The sequence below is a fragment of the Camelus ferus genome, chromosome 33, assembly GCF_009834535.1.
Source record: "Camelus ferus isolate YT-003-E chromosome 33, BCGSAC_Cfer_1.0, whole genome shotgun sequence".
Taxonomy (NCBI): domain Eukaryota; kingdom Metazoa; phylum Chordata; class Mammalia; order Artiodactyla; family Camelidae; genus Camelus; species Camelus ferus.
The window spans coordinates 19,981,799-20,008,494 of NC_045728.1; the positions used below are offsets into that span (position 1 = coordinate 19,981,799).

A 26,696-nucleotide genomic window follows, 5' to 3' on the forward strand; every position below is an offset into this window, starting at 1 on the left:
GACTCCTAGAGTACTTTGCTTATGTTTGTTACCTGTGTTGATTTTAATCCCTTGTAATTCTACACTTAGTCTCTTGAGGAATTTGCATCTTAAGTGTTGTCCTGTCTTCTGTCTCAGGAATTCCTGCTCATATTGACACGCATTCTGCTTTTGAGGATGAGATCATTTCTCTCAGTTTGGGGTCAGAGGTAAATATTCAAATATTCATTTTTATTAGCCATCAACAAATGTCTTATACAATAGGATTTCTCACATTTCTTAATTAAAGTGAATTGAGTTTAAAATGAAAATTAAAGGCACCATTAGCACTTTCATTTCTTACAGGAAAGTGAACATTTTAGTCTCTTTTAGGTGTCCAAAGTTTTATCAGTTCATCAGATGCCAGGAAAAGCCCTGTAAATTAATGTTTTACACATTTCACTTTTAGAAGTTAAAATCCAGACTTCCTTTTGTGCAACAATTTACTGCAGCAGCATTGCCATCTAGTGGCAAAAGATAGTAGCTGCGGGCTATAAATAAACAAAACTAAAATGTATGTGTCTGGAATTGTGATAAACTTTTCCACATGTATGATTCAGTCCCTTCAATATCTTTGAGCAGTAGAGGGTGATGTCCTTATTTTTACAGATGAAGAAGTAGAGGTTCATGTTTATTCATTGGCTTGTTTCTATAGTTGCACTTTACGTGAACTGGTAAAGAAGCTACTGAAAGCATGATTTAAAGCAACCCATGCAGTATGCAGGTAGAATTTTAGATAGAAAGCAGTATTTTAAATCTGAAGAATCTTTAAAATATCAGGTCATCTAATCTAACAAGAGGTTGTTTGAAAATCTGATCTTGTTCCTGGATGCAAAGACTGTTTACTAGGTTTTTGTGTTTTTTTTTTTTTTTGTTTTTTGTTTTTTGTCTTTTTGTGCATTTGCTTAGTTCCCATCACTAACTTCAGCACTTTGGCTTTTTGGCTTTTGCTGAGCTTATGTGATCATGCTGATACTGTGACTACAAAACTAATGCTGTTTGTTTGATAAGACAAAACCATCTTATCAACCACATGTGCGGATTCTAATTAAGTGCTTTAAAAAATAATGAGGACAGGAAGGGGAAAGCTCTTCATTTTCATTTTACCTCTTATCCTGGCTTGTGGCTTTAGGGGGCCAGTAAAGGACATCTTTGTCTTTTCCTCCTAACTGTGTAATCAACTGAGAAATGAGATGAAAGGTAGATGGGTAACAGACTGTCAATTCAATACTGAGAAAACATGGAAGGTCATGGCTTTGGATCTGTAGCCAAGTGGACTTGTTGATACTTCACCTCTAAATTAGACACACTTTTCTTTACCCTGGGACAACTGGAGACTTCTCCCATAGAGGCAGAGGCTGCCCCTGTAACAGAGGACATGAAGAAGCATAAATTAGATTCTGCAAACCAGCTAGATCTGAAAAAGAGACAGGAAAGGGCTCATCCAAGCAGGTTTGGCTCCAGGCTAACCAATCAGCTGAGGCATGTCCTCTCTTCTGGGGAGCTGGCAGTGAAGGAGTGCAGTTTAGGAAGTCTCTCCAAAAATGTAAAATATACCACCTATTTTTTCCAAATAAATTACTTATGATGAATTTATTTATTTATTCACCCCAAATATTTGTGGAATATAATTTACTAGGCAGAATCTAACAAGTAAATAAGGATAAAATCAGCCCCCCCCCAATTTTTTTAAGCTAAGCTGTTTCATTACTTTTGTAGGCTTATCTTATACAGAGTAAAATTTAATTTTATTGAAACGGTTTGTGACTGACTTGTTTGGAGTCCCTTTTTGGATGGCTGTGGATTTCACGCCACAGTTCCTGCAAACAGATGAAGCCACAGTGTAATTAATGAGAGCTGATAGCAAGTGGTCTCTGTGCAAACACATAAGCACGATCATATTTTCTCATAGCTGTTTCAGCGGTTGAATATTCAGTGATAGCCAAAGTGCCTCCAACTTAGTAGGTTTTCATTTTCAGGCTTATTTTTCTGTTATGCAATGTATATTTTGCTCTCTACTATGTCACTGGCAATGTGTTTAGACCATTAAACTAAAAGATGCCTTGTCTTTTCATTTTACATTCCACTTGAGCTCAGCCAGATAAAACCATTCAGAAATTATCTGTATTTGGAGGTGAAGAGGAAGAGAAGGCAGAATCTATTAATTCAGCAGCTAAGACCTAGTTTTGTTAGGCAGAGTTATATTTGCAAGGTGGAATTTACTGATGTGTGCTAGTCACGATTTGTTTGTGATGTTGTCTTTTAAACTTTTAGTCTGGTCTCATTTTGCTTGTTTCACATGTGCAGTACTGTAGACAAGTTCCCAGGTATGTCCCCTAAATGTGTACACGGCACACGATCAACTAGGAAAGTTTTCACATCAGAAACATCAAATGATGCTCAACTTCTCACACTCACTCTCAGAAGCAATGAGAAATAAGTTCCTTTGGGCTCCAGTGGTATTTAGCTGCTGTATCTACTACTTGCAGAATTGTTACCGAGTCCAAACTCTTTCTGCTCACCGCATGACAGGCCAGTAAGTTGGGAGATGAGGTGCTGGGGCAAGGAATAGCGACTTTATTCAGAAAGCCAGCAGGTAGAGAAGATGGCAGACTAAATATCTTGGAGAACAATCTTAAATCAGAATTCAGGCTCCTTTTATACTAAAAAGGAGAGGGGGTGTGGTTGGTTCTTACAAACTTCTTGGTGTAGGAATTCTTTGCTCTTGTAGCTGTCCACGTGGGTTAGGTCATGGTGCCCCCTGTAAAACCTCTCACAAAACAAATGTTATTTTCTATTCTACAACTTGTCATCTTTATGTAAGTTGCAAAAGTGTTAATATCCTTAATGGTCAGGGCCTTGAGAATAGGCCCTCCTGTCTATTTCAGGCTAAAGGCAACATTGTATCACAAAAGATGCAGAGGGAGCAAGACTGAGCCTAGAAAACAGCACAGAGGGTTAAAGCCAGAAACAGATCTAATATGGAGTCCGATTTGTTCTTTTCTGTTACAGAATCACTCTTAAATACCAGAAGGTACCATCTCATCTTCATGGATGAGATTTTCCCTCCCCACCTTTGACCAAGCTATTAAGGCCTGCACTTTAGAAAACTGCTTCTGACTTCAGGACAAGGGAGCAGAACTTGCTTTCTTTAGTCATTTTCAAGTGGGAGGTCTTATGTCCTGTGTGTTGATTCCAGGGTGTGTTGTTGTTGCCATTTGAGCAACAGTGTGGCTCCTTCCTTTGAGTATCATAAAACTTGGTAATCTTGAGATTCCAGTTTTCAAGGAATTTAGCAAATGGATGATGTTTTTGTTGTTGTTTTTAAATGTACCTTGCCAGTAGGAGGCAAGGAAGGGAAACAGATTTGTTGTGGTCCTTGATTTTAACTTTTCTTGAAGGACGGAAACTAAGCAGGCTTACACAGTATAGGTAGGAGATCTGAAGGTCACTGACATCAGCCGCTGGTCTCCAAGGTGTCCTAGGGAAAATTGCTATTAATTCCTCTGCTCTGGAAAATTTGATGTACCAGCAAGCTTCTCTTCCAGCTGCTTTTCAGTTTAGCAAAGTGTACTTCTGGGAATACCATCTTTTGTAGAGAGACGAAAAGCTGTATTTTCTTTTACTAAAAATGTTCAAAGTTCCTCTTCTTCGCCACAGTGGACTAATCATCTCATAATATTGGGGGGTTCTATACTTGTAAGGCCAGGGAACGTGTGTTAATAGATGTTTCTGATGTATTTTTGTAACTTCCATCTTGTATCCCTGCTACTATGTCTCTCTCCCTTTTTCCTTCCGTCCTTTCCCACTTGTCCAGACTTGGCAGACATGTTTATGAGGTTTGTGGATTCACTTATTTGCTATTTAGGGTAAAAAGCAAACTCTGACTTCATTTGGGTCCTGTGACAATGCTAGTGCAACTACAGAAGATTTGTATTTGGCAGGCTATGGGAAACAGGTGGACTTCTGTCTAGTCTGCTGAATTCTCAGGAATGAAATGTTTTCTCCAGCTAAATAGAGTCACTTCTCTCAGCTTTCATCATTCTCTGTGAATCACGTATCATTCTTCATGTCATACTGTTTCTTGTCGATAAGCCCTTAAGGGTTTCCACAGGTTGATCTCAGCCTATTTTTAACCAATAAGGATCAGAATTAAGTTTATCTTCTTTCTCAAAAATGTTCCCAGTAGCATTCTGTTTTTTCATTTTCCTGTTCAGCCGACATGGAGGAGATACGTTTCACGTGCTTTTCTGTTATCTGTCTTATCTTTACTTGAGTGACAGAGTGAGCTGTGTCTAGGGTTTTCTTTGTATTATGTTTTCATTGTGTTAAAGGTTTTATAAGATCAGAATGTCTAGAGTTTTTTGTTTGTTTGCTTTGAACTGAACATTATCCTCAGTCATGCCCCATGAGCTTGCTAGGAACTTAATCTTTATTGACTCTGCCATCTCAGAAAATAAAGAAAATAGGTAAAACCAAAAAGAATAATTGGAAAAAGCTCCTGTGGAGCGAAGCTGTCACAGGGCAGAATGATTCAGCAGTTTCAGGGAAGCATTATCGATTGTGAATACTTAGTGAATGTTTGGGAAAAAAAAAATTTTTTTTGTGATCTTTAACCAGCGTTGCATTTAAGATACAGATACTATGATGATACTGATAATACTTTATTATTATGATGAAATGTTTTAAGGAAAATTTGATTTTCATAGAAAATATACATTTAATTTTATAAATAAAAGTTATTTCCTTAAATTCAAAAAAACTATACTCTCACTTTATAGACCTGTGAGATAATAGAAAAAATAAATATTGATCTCTGCCTCCAGTTCCTGGCACAGACCTCCTAAAACCCTTGTAATTTCCTAGACACAAGTCTCCTAAACTTGGAATTTCCTGGGTGATAGCAGTGTCTTTTGTTCTAGAGAGATGATTTTTGATGGATAGGGGCCAGCCACCAGAAAGACCAGGCAATGGTTAGAAGCTTAGAGATTTCAGCCCTGTCCCTCATTCTCCGGAGAGGGGCGAGGGGCTGGAAATGGAGTCAGTAATTAATCATGCCTGTGTGATAAAGTCTCCATAAAAATCTCAATAGATTCCAAGTTGGTGAACACGTAGAGGGGCTGGGAGAGCGGTGCTCCCAGAGGGGGCATGGATGCTCTGAACTCCTTTCCTTGCCCTGTGCATCTCTCCCATCTGATGTTCATCTGTGTGCTATATCATAACCTTCATAATCAACTGATGAACAGTAAGCAAACTTTTCCTGAGTTCTGTGGGCTTCTCCAGCAAGTCAATCATGGTCATCAATAATAATAATGGATAAGTATTCTCTGCATTTTCTAACATAGCCCCCATAACATTTGGATTATTTGGTAATACATTTTTCTTCCTTGAAACTCGACATATATTTCAGCACAAATATTTCTACATTAATTAGTATCATGTTCGAGTTTGTCTTGTCAATTCTAATCATGTGTTGAAACTGAGATTTTCCTATTTGAAAATCATTACTCTGTTGATAGGAGACGCGTTTGAATTTCACAAATATATATGTATTTTGTGTTTTTAAAACATGTTGAATATTAAAAAAAATTTTTTTTATTGAGGTATAGTCAGTTTACAATGTTGGGTCAATTTCTAGTGTAGAGCACAATTCTTCAGTCATACATGAAGATACATATATTCTTTTTCACCATAAGCTACTGCAAGATCTTGAATATATTTCCCTGTGCTATGCAGTATAAACTTGTTTATCTGCTTTATATATACCAGTCAGTATCTGCAAATCTTGAACTCCCAGTTTATCCCTTCCCACCCGCCTCTCCCCTGGCAACCACAAGTCTGTATTCTGTGTCTGTGAGTCTGTAAAACATGTTGAATATTAATTAGCCAGAACATGTAACTTCTGTTTGGGCAGAGAATATGTCTCTTATTTACCTTTAGAATCGTTGATGCCTCATACAGTAATTAATAAATATTTGTCTGAAGAATGAGTTACAGTGTAGTCTCTTGGAATATTTTCTCATCAAAAGTTTTCACCCAGACAATTTGTATTCCTTTAAGCCACAACTGATCATCTCTAATAAAATAATTAATAAATATACTATTATTCTTTCTTATGTGTGGACCTTAGTGTCTACTCAGAAAATTGAAACATATATGTATTGACTTATAAAATGAGTCACAGTGGGGTTTTCTTCTCCTTCCCCAACATTTTTGATTATGAAGTTTTCATACAGAAAAGTTGATAGTATTACACAGTAAATTCCTAGACCCACCACCTAGAGTCTACAGTTAACATTTTAATATATTTGCTTTATCAAATCCCTATTCATCTGTCTGTCAGTCCATCTTCTTTTATTTATACATTTCAGGGAAGTTGCAGGTATCAGTACATTTCATACCCAAAACTTCAGAATTCATCTGTAATGTTTTAAAATAGAATGCTTTTGGAGTATGACGCTGAGTTTATGTGACATCATTTGGAACAGATAATTGTTTGGAAAATTAAATTTTTATCATCTTACTTTATTTTCCAGACTTAGATTGGAAGGGCAGATGAGAAAGAGGAAAAACCAGGTCAGACCTGTATCATTTTATACGGTTGACAAAGAATTTTCATGTGCATTATCTTATTTGATCCAGTATTATTATTAATAATAGTAGGTAATAGTTACTGAATGCTTATTTTATGCCAGGTACTGTGCTAAGTTTACCTTTAATGAAGGTACTAATGCTAAATTATATTTATCCCACTGATATTTGATTGTCATATTTATTTTTCAAATAGATTGATGTGTTCACTTAAAATATCTTTTAGGCCTGTGACCTGCCTTTTTTAAATTCACATTCGTCCTAACATAACATGCTCCTGTAGTTAGACTGAAGTCATTTAATTGGTGTTTGGGTTCCTGAGCACAAAAGCGTTTTCTTGGGTGTTGTGTCTTTTTAGGTTGCTGTTCATAATATTTGATCATATTTCCAATCACTAAAAATCTTCCTGTGTTCTTTGATTATCTCTTGTAAATCAGCCTCTAATATCCAAAATGTTGCATGACTTTAAAGACATAAGATGGATTATGTGAGAATGGATGCCTAATAGTTCCTTCTCTTTGGATTATTAATTATCAATATCCTATGAATAATAATAGCTAGGTTTTTTTTTTAAATATTTATTATGTGCCAGATACTGTGATTTATATCCATTATATATTTAATTCATTTAAAAGTCCCACAGAGGAGTTAAGTGACTTGTCCTGGGTCATACGGCCAGTAAAGGAGAAAGCCAGGACATGAGTATTTCAGCTCCTGAGCCCTTGCGTTTGATCGCCGCCCTGGTGTTTTGCATGGAAGGGCTGCTCCTCGGCCCACCTGCGTCCTAACTGCCCAGGGTGATGGTTAGAAGTGCAGATCCATGAGCCTCGCTGTAGACCTGCTGAGTCTCTCTGTGGGCTAGGTGTATTTTTCAGTCATTAGTTGATTCTCATGTGCACATAAGTTTGAGAACCCCTGTGCCATGCTATTCTATAAGCATTATCATGTTTCAATCTCTGCTAGCCTAGAAAGACAGCCAGAATCAATGAATCATTCTTACTCTTGGAGCGTATGATGTTTTGGATTGATCTTTATGTTTTTGTCTTTACCTCAAGGTTGTCATGGATTTTAAGCACCCAGATGGGGTCACGGTGCCAGTTATGTTGCCTTGTCGGAGCTTGTTGGTGATGACAGGAGAATCCAGATACCTTTGGACCCATGGGTATGTACCGAAGCGACCTTGGTGACAGGATGCCTTGTGCTTCGTGAGAGTTCTCATCCTTTTCTTCCTGAGCTGCCTGAACCATGCTGCCATGCGTTTTATTTCTCTCTCACATATTATCGTTATTTTTGCTGAATAATTTGACATCATGACCCTTTACCCTTACATGCTTCACTGCATATTTTTTAAGAGCAAGGACGTTGTCTGTATGAGAGGTTGGCAAACTATGGCTCATGGGCCAAATTCAGCCCTAATTTTTGCACAGCTCTTGAGCTAAAACTGGTTTTACATTTTTAAAGGATTGTAAAGAACAAAACAAAAACAACAAAGAATATGTGACAGAGACTACATGGGGCCCTCTATGCCTAAAGTGCTTGCTGTCTGGCTGTGTTTCAGAAAATGTTTGCCAGCCCCTCTTCTGTGAAACTGCAGTGCAACCTTCAAATTCAGGAAGTTCAGCATTAATAAAATACTCCCATCATACTCTTACACAATCCATCTTGAGATTCTGCTGGCTGTACTTTATAGGACCATCGAGGGAAAACCAGATCCTGACAGCCGTTAAAAAGCAAAAACGGATCTTACTCAGGAACTATTGCAATAGGGGAAAAGAGACCTCAGTATAGCATTAGGCTCCATTTCAAATACAACAAGGGAAAATGGAAGTTTACAGGCACAGAGCCTGGGGTTGGAGGTGGGGCAGCGTGGGCAGATGGAAAAGTACTGGGAAGAAGCATCAGCGGTGAGGGGACTTCTGGCTGAACGTACCGCAGGACTCTTGCTGGAGGCAGGTGGGATGGGTAGACATCCCCCGGGGTGGGGGCGGGGAGGATGACCGTAGGGAATTCGGTCAGATACCAAGAATGATCGGAAATCGAGGGTGGGGGATTCTGGCCAAACTGACTTAGTAGGATTCTCGCTAAAATTGGGCTCAAGGTCATGCCCATGGATGGGGACTATCTGGGCAGAGAGGAGTTTGACTAAAGTTTGGTTAAGGAGAGAATCTGCCTGTACCTCATGGTAGGTTTTCCCTCCTCTGATCTAGGATGTGGCCCTTGACCCTGCACTGCATTAGTTGTCAGTTCTCTTTCCTTTTCCTTTAATTTGGAATAAATCCTCAACTCTTCTTTTTCTTTCATGACATTTCCACTTTAAAGAAGGCTATTTGTTTAATAGAATGTCCCTCAATTAGAGTTTGATTGATTAAATCTAGTCTGAAAGAAATGGGTTGTTCACTGTGGCAGGAAGAAATGTTTAGCCTTTGAGGAGGAAGCATCACACTGCTACAATTTACACATACTGTCACTTAAAATACTGCTGAGTTCTGCACTTAGGAATACTGCCCTGCTTGGAGATTTTAGCTGACACATTTTCATAAAAATTCAAGGAAGTGAACATGTAAATGAATTTGTAACCTGTTATAAATGAGCCATAAAAACAGATGGCCTGATCTTGTGCACTGAGGCTTAAATTTGCCTGATTTTTTTTTTTTTATGGCCACTTAAAATATTTTCACTTCCAGTCATTGAAAATGGTGACATGATTTTATGGTTTAAAGTATTCCTGGAATTTTGAGAATATTCACATTTTATATTTTGGGGGGATTCAAGGATTTTTACTGTTGGTAACATTTAAACTTAAGAATAATGGTAGCACAGCAAATACAAAATAAAAAATTACTTTCTGTGGGCCTATGTGATGAAACTATTTTAATTTATTCTGGATAGTAGCATAGATAGATTCTCCTAAACATCATTTTGATCACATTATTTTCTTGTTAAATGTTAAGACTAGGATCTCTGAAAAAGAGTGAATTGCAGGTAATATTTATTTTAAAATCCTTCTGTACAATCAAAATTGTCTACAGTATTTTCAGGGGGAAAAGAACCCTCAGTAGTATTTGTAGAGGCTTCCATTGATACCCATTACCTGTAATGTGAGTGTGTGTGTATTAAGAAGAGAGAGAGAAGGAGGGGAGGGTGGGGAGGGAAGACACACCGAGACAGGAACAGAGAGAGACTTGACCAAACAAATGGTGTATCAACTATTGAGGGGTTCGTCGGAATATGGGTGGAAGGGAGAATAAACTGAAAAAGTACTTTTAATGCACTTAAAAAACATATATAAACTGTAGAAATAAACTTTGATAAAAGATATTTTGCTCTCTCTGCTTAAAAAAAAGCACTAGAAAGCACTGTTAAAGAAGGTTGATTAACTTGGCCAATTCCAAACACTTTTAATTAGATATAGTTCAAGTTTACTATTCCAGCCACCATGCCCTTAATCAAAGGTGGCCAACGGCCAGCACGTGGTTCAAAAATAGCACCCAGGCTGTTTGGCTGGGGCAATGGTGGTCAACATTGTAGCGTTCTTAAAAATTGATTACAGATGAAAATCAGGAGCTTTTACACAGGAATCTGAATGTTCAGCTTCGTTTGAAGATTGAGAAGCTCTGGAAACATTCAGTATCTCTTGGCAGCAGCGGCTGATTATCAGTGGCCATTAGATGAGGTCTGCGTTTTCAGTCTCTCTTAGAGTTCCTGCCACTTTCTATGATTCCCTGAACTAAGGCTGCATATCAGTTCTCATTTATCACTATGCTTGTACTACTGTTTTTATCTTATAACAGCATTAAATGGAAATTAAATATTTCTTAAGCATGTCTTTTTAAAATGGGGGGAAAGCTGGAATGAGCAGGAACGTGTTCTTTAAGAAAAATGGAGGACAATGCTTTATTTTTTTGAAATGAAGCCTTCCTGTGTGCTTAATGGCAAACAGTGTGTTTCTCTGCAGACCCACCTGCTTTACTCATTTATGTTCTTTGACTGGCTGTGGGATGCGGTAGTTTACGAATTTGTGTGAGCTCGCCTTTTTAAATTGTCTTTGGAGCATTTCCTTTGTGCCAGGCATGGTTCTAAAAGCTTTACATATATTAACTCACTTAACTCAAACTGTGACAGTGGAAAGTTTCTTCATGGTTTTGTCCCCATTTGTAAAGGAAATTGGAGCATACAGAGGTTACATAATTCGTACAAAGTTATGAGACCATTCAGTGGCAGAGGTGAGCTCAGAAGCCAGGCCGTCGGGCTCCAGGCTCTGTGCTTGTGATGTTGCAGCTAAACTTGTTTGCTCCCTTTTATCTGGATGTTTACTGTGCCTTGTAGCCGCCACACTTTTGTCAGCTCTTACTGCAGTAAATTTCCTTTTCCTTTCCTTTCACTTTGTTTTTAATATAGAGCTCAACTTTTATTTCCTTTATAATGTATAAAGCTTTTTCTGACTATAGTAGCCTGAAACAATTTCTCCCTTAACTCTTAAAGGCTGTATTGTCTCCTGCTGGCTTGTGGTGTCTTTTATATTGTGTTGAACTATTATTATTTAAGTCTGTAAAAATGGTTTTATTTAATATTTTCCCAACTAGGTTATAATTTGAGTGCCAGGGGAAATAAGATGTTCAGAGGTATTTAAAGAATTAATTATTTTTAACATATGGATTACTTGTTTCTAAAAATCTGAGATTGGTGCCAAAAGCAGTTAAGTACTGCTTGACCTTTGCCTAAGACTTAACTCTAGGCAAGTAACTCATTTCAGAGAACCATAATACAGAACTGCTTAGTACCCAAAAAAGAATTGCTAATAAGAGTTTCAAAATATTCATTGTTCTGAAATACCTTGACTTTGTTCAACACCATAGTTTTAATCATTTTTAGCTGTCAGAATAACAACCGTAGAAATTCAGGCAATGATTGCTTGCTTTTACTTCTGAAAAATTGCCTTTAGCACAAGCTCTTTTAAAGCAGCTTTCCTCACAATTTGTTTTATGAGGCTGGCGTTACCCTTACCACCAACATTTTTGTCAAGGACATTACAACAAAAGAAAATTACAAACCAGTATCTCTCAGAGGTGAAAAAAGTCCTTGACAAAATATTAAAAAACCCATTCCTGCAATGTATAAAAAAGAAAACACATCAAGACTAAGTGTTTATCCCAGGATTACAAGATTCGTTTAACATCTGAAAACCGAACAATGTAATTTTACCACATTAAAAGAACAAAGGAGAAAAAAAATGTAATCATTTTGATTAATGTAAAAAACATATTTGACAGAATTCAGCACCCACAGATGATAAAAACTTGGCAAACAAGAATAAGAAGGAAACTTCTTCAATCTGACAAAGGGCATCTATGAAAACCCCACAGGGAACATCATACTTAATGGTAAAATACTGAATGCTTTTTCCTAAAACATTGAGCAGGGCAGGGATGTCTGCTCTCATCACTACCATTTAATATTATATTAGATACCTTAGTATAATAATTCAAGAGAAAGAAAAATCATACATATTTGAAAGGAAAAAGTAAAACTCTTTATGATTGTAGATGTAGACAATCCTAGGAAATCTACAAAACAAGTACTAGAAGTAATAAGTAAATATAGCAAGGTTGTAGCTTACAAGGTCAATAATCAAAAATTAATTTTTGGAAAATGAAGTAAAATCTTTTAAAAAATAACATCAGGCTCTTGTTAATGGAACCAAATTTGGGTCCACTTGCCCATGTGCAGTAAAACCAGTCTGCTGGCACTGGACTGTGGGGGAGGAAAACGCTGCATTTATTGCAGGGCACCGTACAAGGAGTCCAGGACAGTCAGTGCTTAGCAGCCTGGACTCCTACACGGGTGTCAACACAGCATTTTTAAAGGCAAGGTGAGGGAGGGGCATCCCTGGGTATGTGATCAGTTTGTGCACAATTCTCTGATTGGCTGATGGTGGAGTAACAAAGTGGTGTCATGGAATTAACATACTCAGTCCTTAGGCACCAGTAGGTCATGGGTGCTCATGGTCATCAAGTAGTTAATTTCTTCCATTTGGTAGCAGTTGTAGCATCTGTAATACAACTCAGGAAGTGTGCATTGGACACTATTTATTATCTGGGTACTTCAGAGAGGAGCTACAGCGGAGGATGTGGGGGAGGGGGCTGTCCCAGGAAGACCCCATAGGGTCCTGCTCAGTTACGACTTGTAAAATAGTTCTTTTTCAATACTCTGAATTAATTACTTTCAAAAGTAAATAGTTTCCAGCTGTCAGCCTGGAAATTTTCTGTTTGTTTTTTTTTTAAGTTCAGATATTATTTACATATAACATTGTTAGTTTCAGATGTACAGCATACTAATTATTTTAATGTATATACTGCAAAATGGTTAACCCAGTTAAGTCTAGTTAACAACTATCCACACATAGTTAAAATTTTTTTTCTTGTAATGAGAACTTTTAAGATTTACTCTCTTAGACTTTAAAATATTCAATACAGTGTTATTAACTATAGTCACCATTACAGCACCAGGACTCATTTATTTTATTACTGGAAGTTTTTACTTTTTGACCACATGCACTCATTTCACACACCTCCTCCCATCCCACTGCATCCCACCCCACCTGCCCCACAACCACCAATGTGTTTTCTGTATCTATAAGGTTTGTTTTTTGTTGTTGTTGTTTTACATTCTACATATAAGTGAGATCATACAATATTTGTCTTTGTCTCTCTGACTTATTTCACTTAGCATAGTGCCTGATTGTTTCTATGTCTTGGCTATTATAAGTAATACTGCAGTGAACACGGGGGTACAGATATCTTTTTAAACAATTTTTTTAATTGAAGCATAGTTAGTTACAATGTGTCAATTTCTGGTGTACAGCACAATGTCCCAGTCATGCATATATACACATACATTCATTTTCATATTCTTTTTCATTAAATGTTATTACAAGATAGTTGAATATAGTTCCCTGTGCTATACAGAAGAAATTTTTTTAAATCTGTTTTTATATATAATGGTTAACATTTGCAAATCTCAAACTGCCAAATTTATCCCTTCCCACCCACAGATATCTTTTTGAGTTAGTATTTTTGTTTCCTTCAGGTAAATTCCCAGAAAGTGGAATTGCTGGATCATACAGTAGTTCTGTTTTTAAATTAAAAAAAAATTTTTTTTTACTATTTTTCCATAGGGCTGCACCAGTTTATATTATCACCAACAACGTACAAGCGTTGCCTTTTCTACACATCCTTGCCAACACTTGTTACTGTTCGTCTTTTTGATAATAACCATTCTAATCGATACGAGGTGATAGTCTCCTTGTGGCTTTGATTTGCATTTCGCTGATGATTAGTGATGTCGAGCACCTTTTCATGTACCTGTTAGCCATCTGTATGTCTTTGTTGGGAAAAATAATCTATTCAGATCTTCTGCCTGTTTTTTAAAATCAGATTATTTTTTGTAATTGAGTTGTATGAGGTATTGATTTTTTTTTGGAGTGGTTACATAGATTGAACTACAGTCAGTTTTATCTTATTTTCCTTTTAATTTATATTAAAATTTTATAGATAATATATTTTATCCTAACTTTATTTTTATAATGTTTGCTTTTGTTTTTACTTTATCTTTAACCTTCCTACTAATTTTATAGATGGTTCATCTACTACCTTTATTGTATATTTGCCTTTACCAATGAGCTTTTTCCTTTCATAGTTTTTATGTTTCTTGTTGTGGTCTTTTCTGCTTAGAGGAATTCCGTTAGCCTTTCTTGTAAAGCTGGTTTCGAGGTGCTGACCTCTTCGCTTTTGCTTGTCTGTAAAACTTTCCATCTCTCCCTCAAATTTGAATGAAATCCTTGCTGGGGAGAGTATCCTTGGTTGAAGTTTTTTCCTTTTCATGACTTGAAGTGTATGATGCCACTCCCTTCTGGCCTGCAGAGCTGCTGCTGAAAAGTCAGCTAATAGCCTTGTCAGAGTGCCCTTGTATGTAACTTGTTGCTTTTCCCTTACTGCTTTTAACATTCTCGCTTTACCTTTGGTTTTTGCCATTTTAATTACAATGTGTCTTGGTAGATGCTTCTTTCAATTGATCCTGTTTGGGACTCTGCTTCCTATGCTTGGATGTCTGTTTCCTTTTCTAGGTGAGGGGAGTTTTCAGCTCTTATGTCTTCAAATATGTTCTCTGCTGCCTTCTCTTTCTCTTCTCTTGTGACCCCTATGATGTGAATATTAGTGCACTTGATGTGTCCCAGAGGTCTCTTAAACTGTCCTCCTTTCTTTTTATCCTTTTTTCTTTTCAGCTTTAGTGATTTCCACTACTCTGTCTCCAGCTCTCTGATCCATTTCCTTTGTATCATCTAATCTATTGTTGACTCCTTCTGCTATGTTTTTTTAATGTTTATTTTTGATGGAGGCTCTGGGGACCGACCCCAGGACCCTGTGCCTGCTGAGCTTGTGCTCTACCACTGCTCTCCTCCCTCCAACATATATTTTTTTATTTCAGTGGTTGTGATCCTCAGCTCTGTTTAGTTCTTCTTTATATTTTTTAACTCTGTTAAAAATTTCTAGCTTCTCACTCTGTACATCCAGTCTTCTCCTGGGTTCTTGGATGATGTCTACGATCACGACCTTGAACTCTCTATTGGGTAGACTGTTTATCTTCACTTCTTAGTTCTTCTTCTGGGGTTTTATCTTGTTCTTTCACTTGGAACATACTCGTCTGTCACCTCATTTTGCTTAATTTGCTGTTTTTATTTCTGTGTATTTGCTGGGTTGTTTCCCAATCTTAGAGTAGTGGGCTTCTATAGGAAACGTCCTATCGGGCCCAGCAGCACACTCCCCTCTGGACACCAGAGCTGTATGCTCTGGGGGTGCCCTCTGTGGGGCTGCATGAGTCCTTCTGTTGTGGTGAGCTGACTGCTGTGGGTAGTCTGGCAGGCATGGCTTGCCCCCAACCCGATAGTCTGCGAGGACTTGTGGGTAGTTGCCTGCTGCTGGTGGATCACGGTCGCATGCCTGGCTGCATGGTGAGGAGAGTCCTGGTGCTGGTGCTGGCCTGCTGGTGGATGATGGAGGATCAGGAGGTGGCTGACTAGGGAGCCCTAGGGTGTTCTGGAGCTACTGTTGGCCTGCTGGTGGGCAGGGCCAGTTCCTGGCACAGCTATCTGAGGAGCTCAAGGTGTCCTGGAGTTAGTATCAGCTCATTGGTGAGTAGATCAGGGCCCAGGGCGTCCTGGGGCTGGTATCTGCCCACTGGTGGGTGGAACCAGATCCTGGGTTCTCTGGCTGGGAGCCTGGGGGTCCCAAAGCTGGTGTTGGCCCTCTGGTGGGCAGGCAGGGGCCAGGGGTCCTGGACCCTCTGGTGAGTGGGGACAGGTCCCAGGCTGCTGGGGGCTCAAGGGATCCTATGGCAGTCATCCTGCTGGTGGATGGGCTGTGTCCCTGCTCAGCAACCTACTTGGCCTGGGGGATCCTAGGACTGGTTCTTTCTGGCCAGAGAGTAGGGCCAGGTCCCAGCCCTAATTAGCAAGAGGGGGAATTCAAAAATGGCACTTGCCAGCACTAGTGTCCTCATGGTAGGAAGAGCTCCCCCAGATGGCTGCTGCCAGCATCCCTGTCCCCAAGGTAAGTCCCAGTTGCCTCTTCCTCTCTGGGAGGCTCTTCAGGGTCAGGAAGTAGATCTGACCCAGGCTCCTTTCAAATGACTGCTTTTGATTTTGTGTCCACCTTAAAGAGTGGAATCTCTATTTCTCACAGCCCTCTGGCTCCCCAGAAATTAAGCCCCATTGGCCTTCAAAGTCAAACGTTCTGGGGCCTTGTCCTCCCAGTGAAGTACCTGCAGGGGAGCCTAATGTAGGTCTCAGACCCTGGGGGTGTGGGTCTCCACCCCTTCTGTCCACCTCATTGTGGTTCATTCTTTATATCTTTAGTTGTTGAAGATCTTTTCTGCCAGTCTTCAGGTCATTCTCATCGACAGTTGCTCTGTAAATAGTTAGCTTTTGGTGTGCTGATGGGAGGATGTGGGCCCAGGGTCTTCCTACTCCGCCATCTTGGCCCTCATCAGTTCTTGATGTATTTTGGATATTAACCCCTTATCAGACTTATAATTTGCAAATATTTTCTCCCATTCCATAGGAATTCCCACTCCAGGGGAATTCCACAGGTTTCCTCTTCATTTTGTTAATAGTTTCCTCTGTTGTGCAGAAGCTTTTTTGTTTGATGTAGTCCCACTTGTTTATTTTTGCTTTTGTTGCCATTTGGAAATTCTTTTCTAACAGCAGATTGAGTGAAACAATATAACAATGACCAAATGAAAATTGAGAATTGAAATACATTGTATTATTTCATTTTAGGATTAAATCCATTTTAATTATATGGTTGATCTTTCTCTTCTCTAAATGTGTAGTAAATGTATCTGATACTTGATAAAAGAGATTTCAACAACTTTAGTATAAAATCATGCTTTTTAATAATTTGCTGAGATCTTTCAAGCTTAATACATTTCCTGTGAGTATGAAACACACTTCTGCAGGCAGATAGCCTTACTAGAGTAAATCAAGCAGAAAACTCAGCCTCAGAAGATTTAAGTCTTAGGAATAAATTTAATGAAAGATATACAACACGTATACACTGAAAAATCATGAAACATTGCTGAGAGAAATTAAAGAAGATCGAAACAGCTAGAGATGCCATGATCATGGATAGGGAACTTAACATTGTTCAGATATCAGTTCCTAAATTGATCTAATGATTTAGTGTAATTTCTTTCAGATTTTGGATAAATAAATTGTGGTATGTTCGTATAATGAAATTTTACTCAGTGAATTAAAAAAAAAAAGTGAACTACTGAAACACACAACAACACAGCTGAATCTCAAAATTATTATGTTGAATGGACAAAGCCAGTCACAAAATATGAAGCCAACTGTATATGAAATTCAAGAACAGGCAAAACTATACTAATAGAAATCAGAATAGTGGTTGCTTTGAGGTGGGGAAAGATTGACTGGAAAAGGGCTCTAGGGAATTTCCTTGGGTAACTGGAAACGTTCTGTATCTTGATTGGGATGGTGGCTACCTGGTTGTGTACATTTGTCAAAAGTCATGAACTGTACAGTTAAGATCCGTGCATTTCACTCTGTAAATTTAACTTTGAAAAGACCACATTTTCTTACCAAATGATTCCTTTTTCCCATTCAAAAATTTGATCTTACTTCCAAGATTCCCTTTAAACTTTCTTAAAATCTGCAAATGACTTGTACATGTCTTTATTTTTTAATTTTTGTTTTACTTATTGTCTGTCTGTCTGTCTGTCTGTATCTAAAGAACTCTCTTTTTTTTTTAATTTTGGGAAGGGTAATTAGATTTATTTTATTTAGCTATTTTCGCAGAGGCACTGGGGATTGAACCCAGGACCTCCTGCATGCTAAGCATGCACTCTACCACTTGAGCTATTATTCCCTCTCCTTACTTATTGTATCCATATTAATCATACTCTCTTTCCCTCATTGTCTGTTATTTTCTGATGTTGATGGCCTTGACTCTCAACTAGATATCATTTACTGAGATAGATATATTAGAAATTCCAATGATAATTATGTATTTTTCTGGTTCTCCTTTTAGATTTTTTTTCACTTTTTGCTTTTTATTATTTTGAGGCTGTGCTCTTAGGTGCATATATATATATAGGTTTTTATAGCTTTCTGTTGGATTGACTGTTATTATGAAATGTTCCTTTTTATTCTTTCTTAATACTTATTGCCTTAAAGTCTGCTTTTTCTGATTAGTTAGCTGTACCACTTTTCTTTTGTTTTTGCTAGGTATATATGGAAGATTTGCTTTTTGTGTACCTTTTTTTTTTCTATTGTTTTATTTTCAACCATCCTTTGTCCTTATCTATAATGTCCTTATCTATATATGTCTCTAGTAATCAGCATGTAGTTGGATACCAGTCTAAAATTCTCTGTTCTTTAATTGGATTTTTTTAGTCCTTTTACATTTAACATAATAACCAATGTTAGATTTAAATTTACTGTCTGTTTCCTCTTTGTCCCATCTGTTCCTTGTTTTTTCCTTCTTGTAATTGGTATTAATTAAATATTTGTTATTATTCTGTTTTTCCCCCTTGAATAGTTTGTTAGTTGTAAATTCTTTTAATGATTACCCTGCGGATAATTTCCTAAAAGACAGAGACTTCTATTTCTTTGTTTTCTTCTACAATGCTTAGCAATTCAGGGAGCCCAATATAGATATTTGCACTATATTCTTCTGGATTTATTCTGTTCCCTTAATATTTTTAAAGGACCTAAAATATTTTTATTAATACAGTGTTAAATAAATTAATTTGACTATTGTTTTTAGAATCACACCCAGAAAATTTGATACTGTTCAGGCATCCAGGGGTCACAAGAGCGGAGTTGTCACCGGTGATGTTGAAGACTTAACTTTAAGCAAGCGAGGAATACGGACATCATTTACATTTAGGAAAGTGAGGCACACACCGTGTAATTGTCGTAAGTATATAATTTTGGTCCTACTGTAAAATGGAGTAAATCCAGTATGAAAATCTTTTAAAGTCCCATCAGAACTGGGAAGAGCTTTGTATTAACATCTCAAATGGCATTTCTCATATTCTGCCTTGTATTGTATTTACATATACTTTAATTTAATTTTATTTCTTTTATGTATACTTTTCTTAACGACCTCCACTAGAGTTTATATTCCCTGAGGGCAAGAACTGCATATTACTCATGTTTATTTTCCTCAAACATAGTACTTGAGCATAGTTGGATGCCAAATATTTATCGAAGTCACAGTTAAGAGTGCTACAATTTGGGGGCATTAAAATATCACTGTACAAAAAAAATTTTAGAACAGTTCCTAAATTACTTCTCATTTAACCCAGCAGGGAATTTGGAGATGACAAATCTTTCTATAGTAAGTAGATAACTTTAGAGGGTAAATAGAGGGTTATGTTTTAGTCAGTTTGGAAAGGAGTACTCAAAAACTTATCAAGAAAATACTGTTTTGAATTATCTATACAAGTGTATCATGACCTGTATTTCTCAGACTCAATGAATAAAAACCCCTTTCATTTTGTAAGTAATATTTTATAATGACAGTGATAGGAAGAATCTTTTTACATCCCCAAAGCTTTTGGATTTAATCATTTTCTGAAAAATATTTCAATTTAAAAATTCCTGTTGTATCTACAAGATACTATCCTATTAGAAAACTTGGAATCTTTGTATTTGTTATCTTCATGTTAGTGACTTAAAATAGGTTTTTAACAGGTTTTTGTTTCTTTTGCTAAAAGTGTCATTGAGGACTTAAAACACCATCAAAATATTTTTATCAATTAAAAATTTCTTATTTAGTATTTGATGAATGTCTAACACTGCTAGTAGCTTAATAAGGTATAGAAAAATAAAGCATGGCTCTTGTTTCCAGGGAACTTGAAGAGAGTAGGAGAGACAAGTTAGTTTTTTTACCTAAATATTATTTTCATGGGCAATAATTTAATGTAAGGGATGCTGTAAAAAGCTCTGATTGTATATTCAGTTTATGGATTATTTAAAAGTTCAAGGCCATCTTTTGGATACTTCTGGTCAAAATTTGTGGATTTAAGTGATCTTCCCTTTACATAACTTAGATGTTCATAATTTTCAAGAGAATGAAATTTTTACCAAGACCAGCTTAAGACAATTGTAATGTGTATTGTAGTGTAATTGTAATTCTCATGTAACCAACATAATATAACACATCTGCTTCCACATGTATGTTTTAGAGCTCTCAAGATTTCTGGGGCTACCCTTTTCTTAAATGTCTTCTTAAAATGTTTAGAGCTTTACTTCACACATTAGTAGAGACTAGATCGTTCCACCTCCATTCAAGGTTTGGCACCTTCCAGTTATATTTAGGGAAAATTCCTGAAGCCATCAGTGCTACGGCCCAATTCTTTGCTGTCACATGATTTCTGATTATTGCCTTAGTCTTGTCTGTGGTTTCTCCGGAAACATTGCCTCCTTAATTGTCTAGTATACCACATGTAAAAGGATGTTGTGTGTCACAGACTTTGAAGACAAAAGGAAATTATAGCATAGCAGAGAGCAGGCAAGGCTTGAAAATGAGTTTTAGACATTATTGCAGAGAATAGGGAACAACTTCAAAATTAATTTGAGACACTGTATCTTAAATTTCCTCTGTCATCTTCTCTACTTGGTGGCAGTCTCCGTAGCGTTTGCTCATTCTATTGAAGGAAGCAGCACAGTGTAGTCATTGAGAATGTGGGTTCTGGAGTTTCCACTGCCTGTGTTTAAATCTTGACTCTATGACTTACCATCTTTGTCTCTTTAGGATCATTATTTAATGTTATAATACCCTTGTGATTATTACTGAAATGACACTTTGTTTCTAGTCCTAGGGCCCCCAGAATATGTGTCTCCTTCACCTGCCAAGAGAAAAACCCTGTCTTGTGAATTGCTGAATTTCTTCTGGTTAGGCTGGGCCCATAACATGCTTTCCTGAATAAGAAGACCCTTGATCCCAAGATGAAATAAGCATCTTCATATAAGGCATGCAGGACTGCAGGCACATTTTGTTGCAAATGAGTCCCCCACTTCTTACATTAGACCCTCATGTACATGCTCGGACGTGCTGGGAGAGAGCTACGTTTTTACCTGATGAATCAGAGCCTGCTTTACCCTAGGCTTCACGTGTGGATTGACTGGCTTTTCTTTTTAAGAAAACAATATGCCTTGTGAATCATATGGATAAAAATAAATGGTTAATACTGCCTTATTCTTTTCATTAGGTTACTCTTTGGTCTGTGACAGCCAGACGAAGGAGACTCCGCCATCGTTTCCAGAGAGTGACAGAGAAGCCTCACGACTAGAGCAAGAATACGTCCATCGAGTTTATGAAGGGATCGCCGGGCACTTCAGCAGCACGAGACACACCCCTTGGCCACGCGTCGTGGAGTTTTTGAAAGCTTTGCCGAGTGGCTCAGTAGTTGCTGATATTGGATGTGGAAATGGAAAGTACCTTGGCGTCAATAAGGAGTTATATACGGCGAGTAGTTGTTGCTTCTGGCTGTCTTTTTGCTTTATTTGTAAGGGTTATTATCACCTTCTTCCTCATGATATAATGCTGTGTTTTTAGTTCAATGCAGAAAATTTATAATGAACACACTCATTCTTTTTTGTTTCCATAGAAATTTATGGGCATGCTCATATTTTTTGTAGGTGTTTTGTTTTATTTTGTTGCCCCTTCAGATTCTGCTTTTTAAGAAGATTATTTTATCAGTAAAGCTAACCTTTATTTATAAAACTCTTTACAGGTTATAGAGGATTTTTATAGAAACCATTTTCTTTGCTTAGATCCTTGTTAGTATAAGAAATATAAAGATGTATTTTCATCTATCTTTTTAAAAAAATTTTAATTTATTTTTTTGAGGGGAGGTAATTAGATCTACTTATTTATTTTTAGAGGAAGTACTGGGGATTGATCCCAGGACCTTGTGCGTGCTAAATAAGCATGTGCTCTAGCACTTGAGCTGTACCCTCCCCCTTATCCATCTTTTATAAATGAAGAAACTGAGGCTCACAGAGGTTATATTACTTCCTTGGTTAGAGAATATAACTGCAACTTGAAATGATGCCTTCGTATTCCCAATCTAGTGTTCTTTTACTCATAGTAGAGGGAAAAAAATATTTAGTTTATTTAGTTAGTCTTACTGTTGAGGAAGTTAAGGCTCAGGTATATTAAAAATTTGACCAAGGTTATAGTGCTAGACCCAGGATTTGAGCCCACTTCTTTCTGTCTGATGCCAAAGCTTTTGTTTTCAGTTGTTGTAATTTCCTTTTCTAATGGATCACTTTTTTCCCCGGATGCTGGGAAGTAGGAGGTTCTCTCTGCATTAGAGCACTGTTGTAAATACTCATGTCAGCGCTGCTCTGTGAAGGCAGAAGCTTTGCTTCCTCAAGATCAGGGGAGGGAGGACAGGAGTGAGGAGAGTGAGAGCATCGGCGTTCATGGGCTGCTGGAGTGTGTCCGGTGCTCGTAGTCTCTGTTTTTACCTCACCATAGATACTGTTATACAAGGAAAGTTACAACTACCTGAGGAAAGGGAGAGTGTGCATTAAGAGGCAGATGAAAGATAGCTTTTCATCAAGATAAGACAGAAATGTTCATATATTGTCATCATGTTTACAATCAAATTTCAGTTTATAAAGAATAAGGTCCAGTGAATTTTGTTTGTTCATGTTGAAGAGGAAATAGCTTCTTGATGTGCCACTTAAAGTCACCACTTTAACCACAGTTTAAAACAAAGTATATCTTCTGGTGTTTCAATCTTGAGGTGCTGTCCAAAAATGTTTCTCAGTAAGCTCTGTTTTTATACTTTTCTGGTGGTAATTTCTGTGGCTTTATAAAGTCAGGTATCATTTGTGTCAGTGGAACTAGGCTGAAGCCAACTACACTGACTTAGTCATAGTGATAACAGTGTCCTGTTACAGTTGAGAGAAGTGATTTCTTGATAAACTGAACCAAAAACCGGAAGCTGGTTCAGCAAGGAATAAATTTAGAAGAATTAGAGAATCACGAGCACGCTCACCGTCCACGGTCTGCATTCGCTGACCCGCGGCAGTCCGCGTGTCCCCCCGTCCCCTGTCCCTGGAGCCTGCTTCCCTGAAGGCTCAGTAGGTGCTGGTTCAATGAATAAATGAGAACTACTTGTCTCAGCTGGAGTTAGGGTTTTCATTTTACAGGAAATGGAATTCTGTGCAATAAAAGAGAAACCTGCTTTTAAAGCTGTTGAAGCTCTGACCTGGATGGAGCAATGATATTGGAGTGTATTTTGAGCAGCCAGCTTTAAGCCTGAAAATATGTGCATTTCTTGACATTCATGAGTGGATGTGACCTGAGACATTCATTCTAGCTATTCCAATGTAGAATAGTCTCAGAAACTAAAAAAAAATTATTAATATCACTATTTTATATAATTTCCTCAACAAAATGTACTTTTGAAATACTAGCTTGGGCTCTCCTGGAAATAGTTTTATGAACTGCTTTTCATTTCTTTTAGAAGTGTATGTGGTGAATCTGTTCTTATATCTGAGTCATGCATAAGCTTGTTCTTCTGCTCTTTAATTCAGAAGTTCTGTATTCTGGTTAAGAAATACTTCTTTTTTAGACTTCTTCATTTCTAGGATCAGCACTAGCCATTGGCTTTATTTTCAGAGTTAAATTTTATAGGAAAGATTTTATACCTTCAAGAAACTTACTGCCTTTATAATGATACCAATAATGGATGAGATGTGCATACCGAGAGCTTGGTGTAGCTTATTCACTGGGTAATATTTTGTGCGTTGGCCTCAGAGCACCCTCAGTCCAAATGCATTTCTTAGATAAATAATTACTTAATGCATAGTATGGACTTTCTTGGCTGTTGCAAACAGTTGGGATTGCAAATATGATGATGATGATGGTGTCTGGAGTCTACAATGATACAACAATTGGAAATATGTTTATATAGGTCTCTTTTATACATTTCTGTTTTTCTTTTGCTTTGTTTTTTAACTATTGACTACCCGGTAAAGGGAAGAACAGAAAGGAAACTAGCAATGTTAAGCACCTGCTGTGTGCTAAGTGCAGTTATAGGGAAGTGGGAAAACCGCCTAAGGTTACAAGGTGTCTGGACAAGCATTAGACCCTCATCTCCAACTGCAGGGTCCATGCTCCATGGCATTCCACTAAGAGAGATCCTTAAAGGCTGGCTGTGGTGACAGGACCCCAGGCTGTGAGCTCGGACATGGCAGGGATCGTGTCTGTTTTCTCGTCCACTTACTTGGCACATGTTAGAAACTTATTACTGGTTTATTGACTAGTAAGGAGCAAACCTGTGAATTCAGGTTCAATTCCTTACGTGAAGACTAGGACATCCGTAGTGCTGGGTTCTGCAGCCTTGAAGGGAATGTGACAGCCTCAGGATGGGTGGGCTTTAACTCAGAGTAGGATACGTGGATTTCTCTTCATATTTAGAATCCAGGACAAGAGTTTTTTACTTGTTTCTTTTTGTTTGTCTTATAAGGGAGAGGTGATTAGGTTTATTTATATTTGGAAGAGGTACTGGGGATTGAACCCAGGACCTTATGCATGCTAAGCATGCACTCTGCCTTTTGAGCTATACCCTCCCCTCAGGACAAGAGGTTGGTTTTGTTTTTTTTTTTTCCCATCCTTTGTTCCATATAATGATAATAAGTAACATTTGCAAAGCACTTTTATGGTTATTGAAATATTTAGTATACACCATTTCATTTGATTCTCATATTAACCTGAGAAGTAGGTATTTTTATAATGAGGAAGCAGAGGCTCTGAGATATTAAGTAGCTTTCCTAGGTTATTCAGCTAATTATTGCTGAAGCCAGAATTCAAATCGAGAGTTTAGTATGATCTTTTCATTTCATTTCTCTGCCCTTTAAACTATATGTTGCCACTCTGATGTTTCTATAATTGCATATTTTGTTAATAGTTTTAAAATGTTGTATTTTTTAAGAAATAAAAGTAATTTGGGCACAATTCAGAAAATAGGTGAGAGGGAGGGTATAGCTCAGTGGTAGAGCGTGTGCTTAGCACACATGAGGTCCTGGGTTCAATCCCCTGTACCTCCATTGAAAACATATATATGAAGGGAAAGGTATTCTCTTATAACCTTGATACCCTTGTAAACTAGTTTATCGTGAGGAATAGCCTTCCAATATTTTTTCTATGAATTTTTTATACAGTCGTGAGTGTGTATACAATATGATAACTCATTTATGTCACTTAGTGTTTCCATTTTGATATGTAATCTTATATCATTCCTGGATTCTATTATATTTTAAGAGGTGACTGTTACTTGACATTTGTTTGTATGCAGTTTGGGGCTGTTATAAATAACACTGTAGTGAACATGTATATTAAACACAATACGACAAGAAGGAGGAACATGGATTTTTGGAGTGTGCAAGACCTGGGTTTAAATCCCTGCCCACCACTTAACTGCTGTTCAGCTTAGGGCAAGTTACTTATCTTTTTGACACAAAGTTTCCTCATCAGTAATACGGTGATAATAATATCTAACTCAGAGTGTGTCTGTTATAAGGGTTAATAAGTACACAAAGAATCTGCTTTAACATATAGGAGATGCTCAGTAAAAGGGAGTTTCATTAGTCTGTTTACCTTTTTCCATATTTTGGATTATTAGGGTAAAGTTTCAGAAGAATATTGGGTCAAAAGTTGTCAACATTTTTAATCTTCCTTAAAAAAATGGTTTGCCCAATTGCTTTTTTTTTTTTTTCGCCAAATTGCTTTTTAAAATTGGTTTAGCCAGTTTGTATTGTCACCAATGCTTTATGAGAGGAAGTTGTGTCACACTGCCATCACCGTGGTATACTTTGATTTTAAAATATTCTTGATACTTTAATAGGAGAAAAATGAAACCTTGTTTAGTTTTATTACTAAGTTTGATATTTTTTCATTTTCACCCGTTCTTCCAAAATTGCACATTTAATGTTATGCTGAAGATTTTAAAAATTATATAGAAGTATAAGTATACATTTTAAGCCCAACCAATATGTGTTTTTATCGTCACTTATCTCCATCCAGTATACAGAAATACGTAGCTTTACGAATCCTCTGCTATTTATGGGTATTTATACTTAAGCCAGTTTCTGTCCTGTTGTTGACAGTGTGCAGCATTATTAGGGAGAATTTCAAATACCTGGTGCTATATTTGGTATAAAAACTTAAGGGAGTTTAAGAATAGAAAGGGAAGAGAAAAAATACTGATGATTCAACCATGGAAAACTCAGACGTCATAAGTAAAACATGGAAGTACTGAGCCAGCGTGAGTCAGGGCTCCGTCAGACCTAGTGCTTTGTGACAGGAATCGCCCCTGCTCTCTCTTGTTGGTGGAAAGGGGCGCTCTGTACAAATAACTGTAAGAGTCTGGCAGGAAGAAGAAGGAAATTTTCTCTAGTTTCTGTTTGGCTGCTCTTCCTCTGCTTAATCTGTGGTTCTCAGGTAATACTTTTCCTCCTCTGGGTAACTGTCGAACTCTGTCTCTGG

General features: G+C 37.4%; 1 protein-coding gene across 8 annotated transcripts in view; it reads left to right on the forward strand.

Moving 5' to 3' along the window:
* Window positions 1-26,696, forward strand: part of LOC102503986 (CWF19 like cell cycle control factor 2) — a 179,232-nt gene that overhangs the window by 40,743 nt on the left and 111,793 nt on the right. For all 8 annotated transcript variants that reach the window (XR_004316962.1, XR_004316961.1, XM_032472557.1 and 5 more), the window contains exons 7-10: window positions 118-188; window positions 7,665-7,771; window positions 18,951-19,102; window positions 21,403-21,659. Coding sequence is in view for 6 of the 8 variants with exons in the window: in XM_032472557.1 (XP_032328448.1) it covers window positions 118-188; window positions 7,665-7,771; window positions 18,951-19,102; window positions 21,403-21,659 (587 nt within the window). In the remaining 2 variants the exon portion in view is untranslated. The remainder of the gene's footprint in view (window positions 1-117; window positions 189-7,664; window positions 7,772-18,950; window positions 19,103-21,402; window positions 21,660-26,696) is intronic.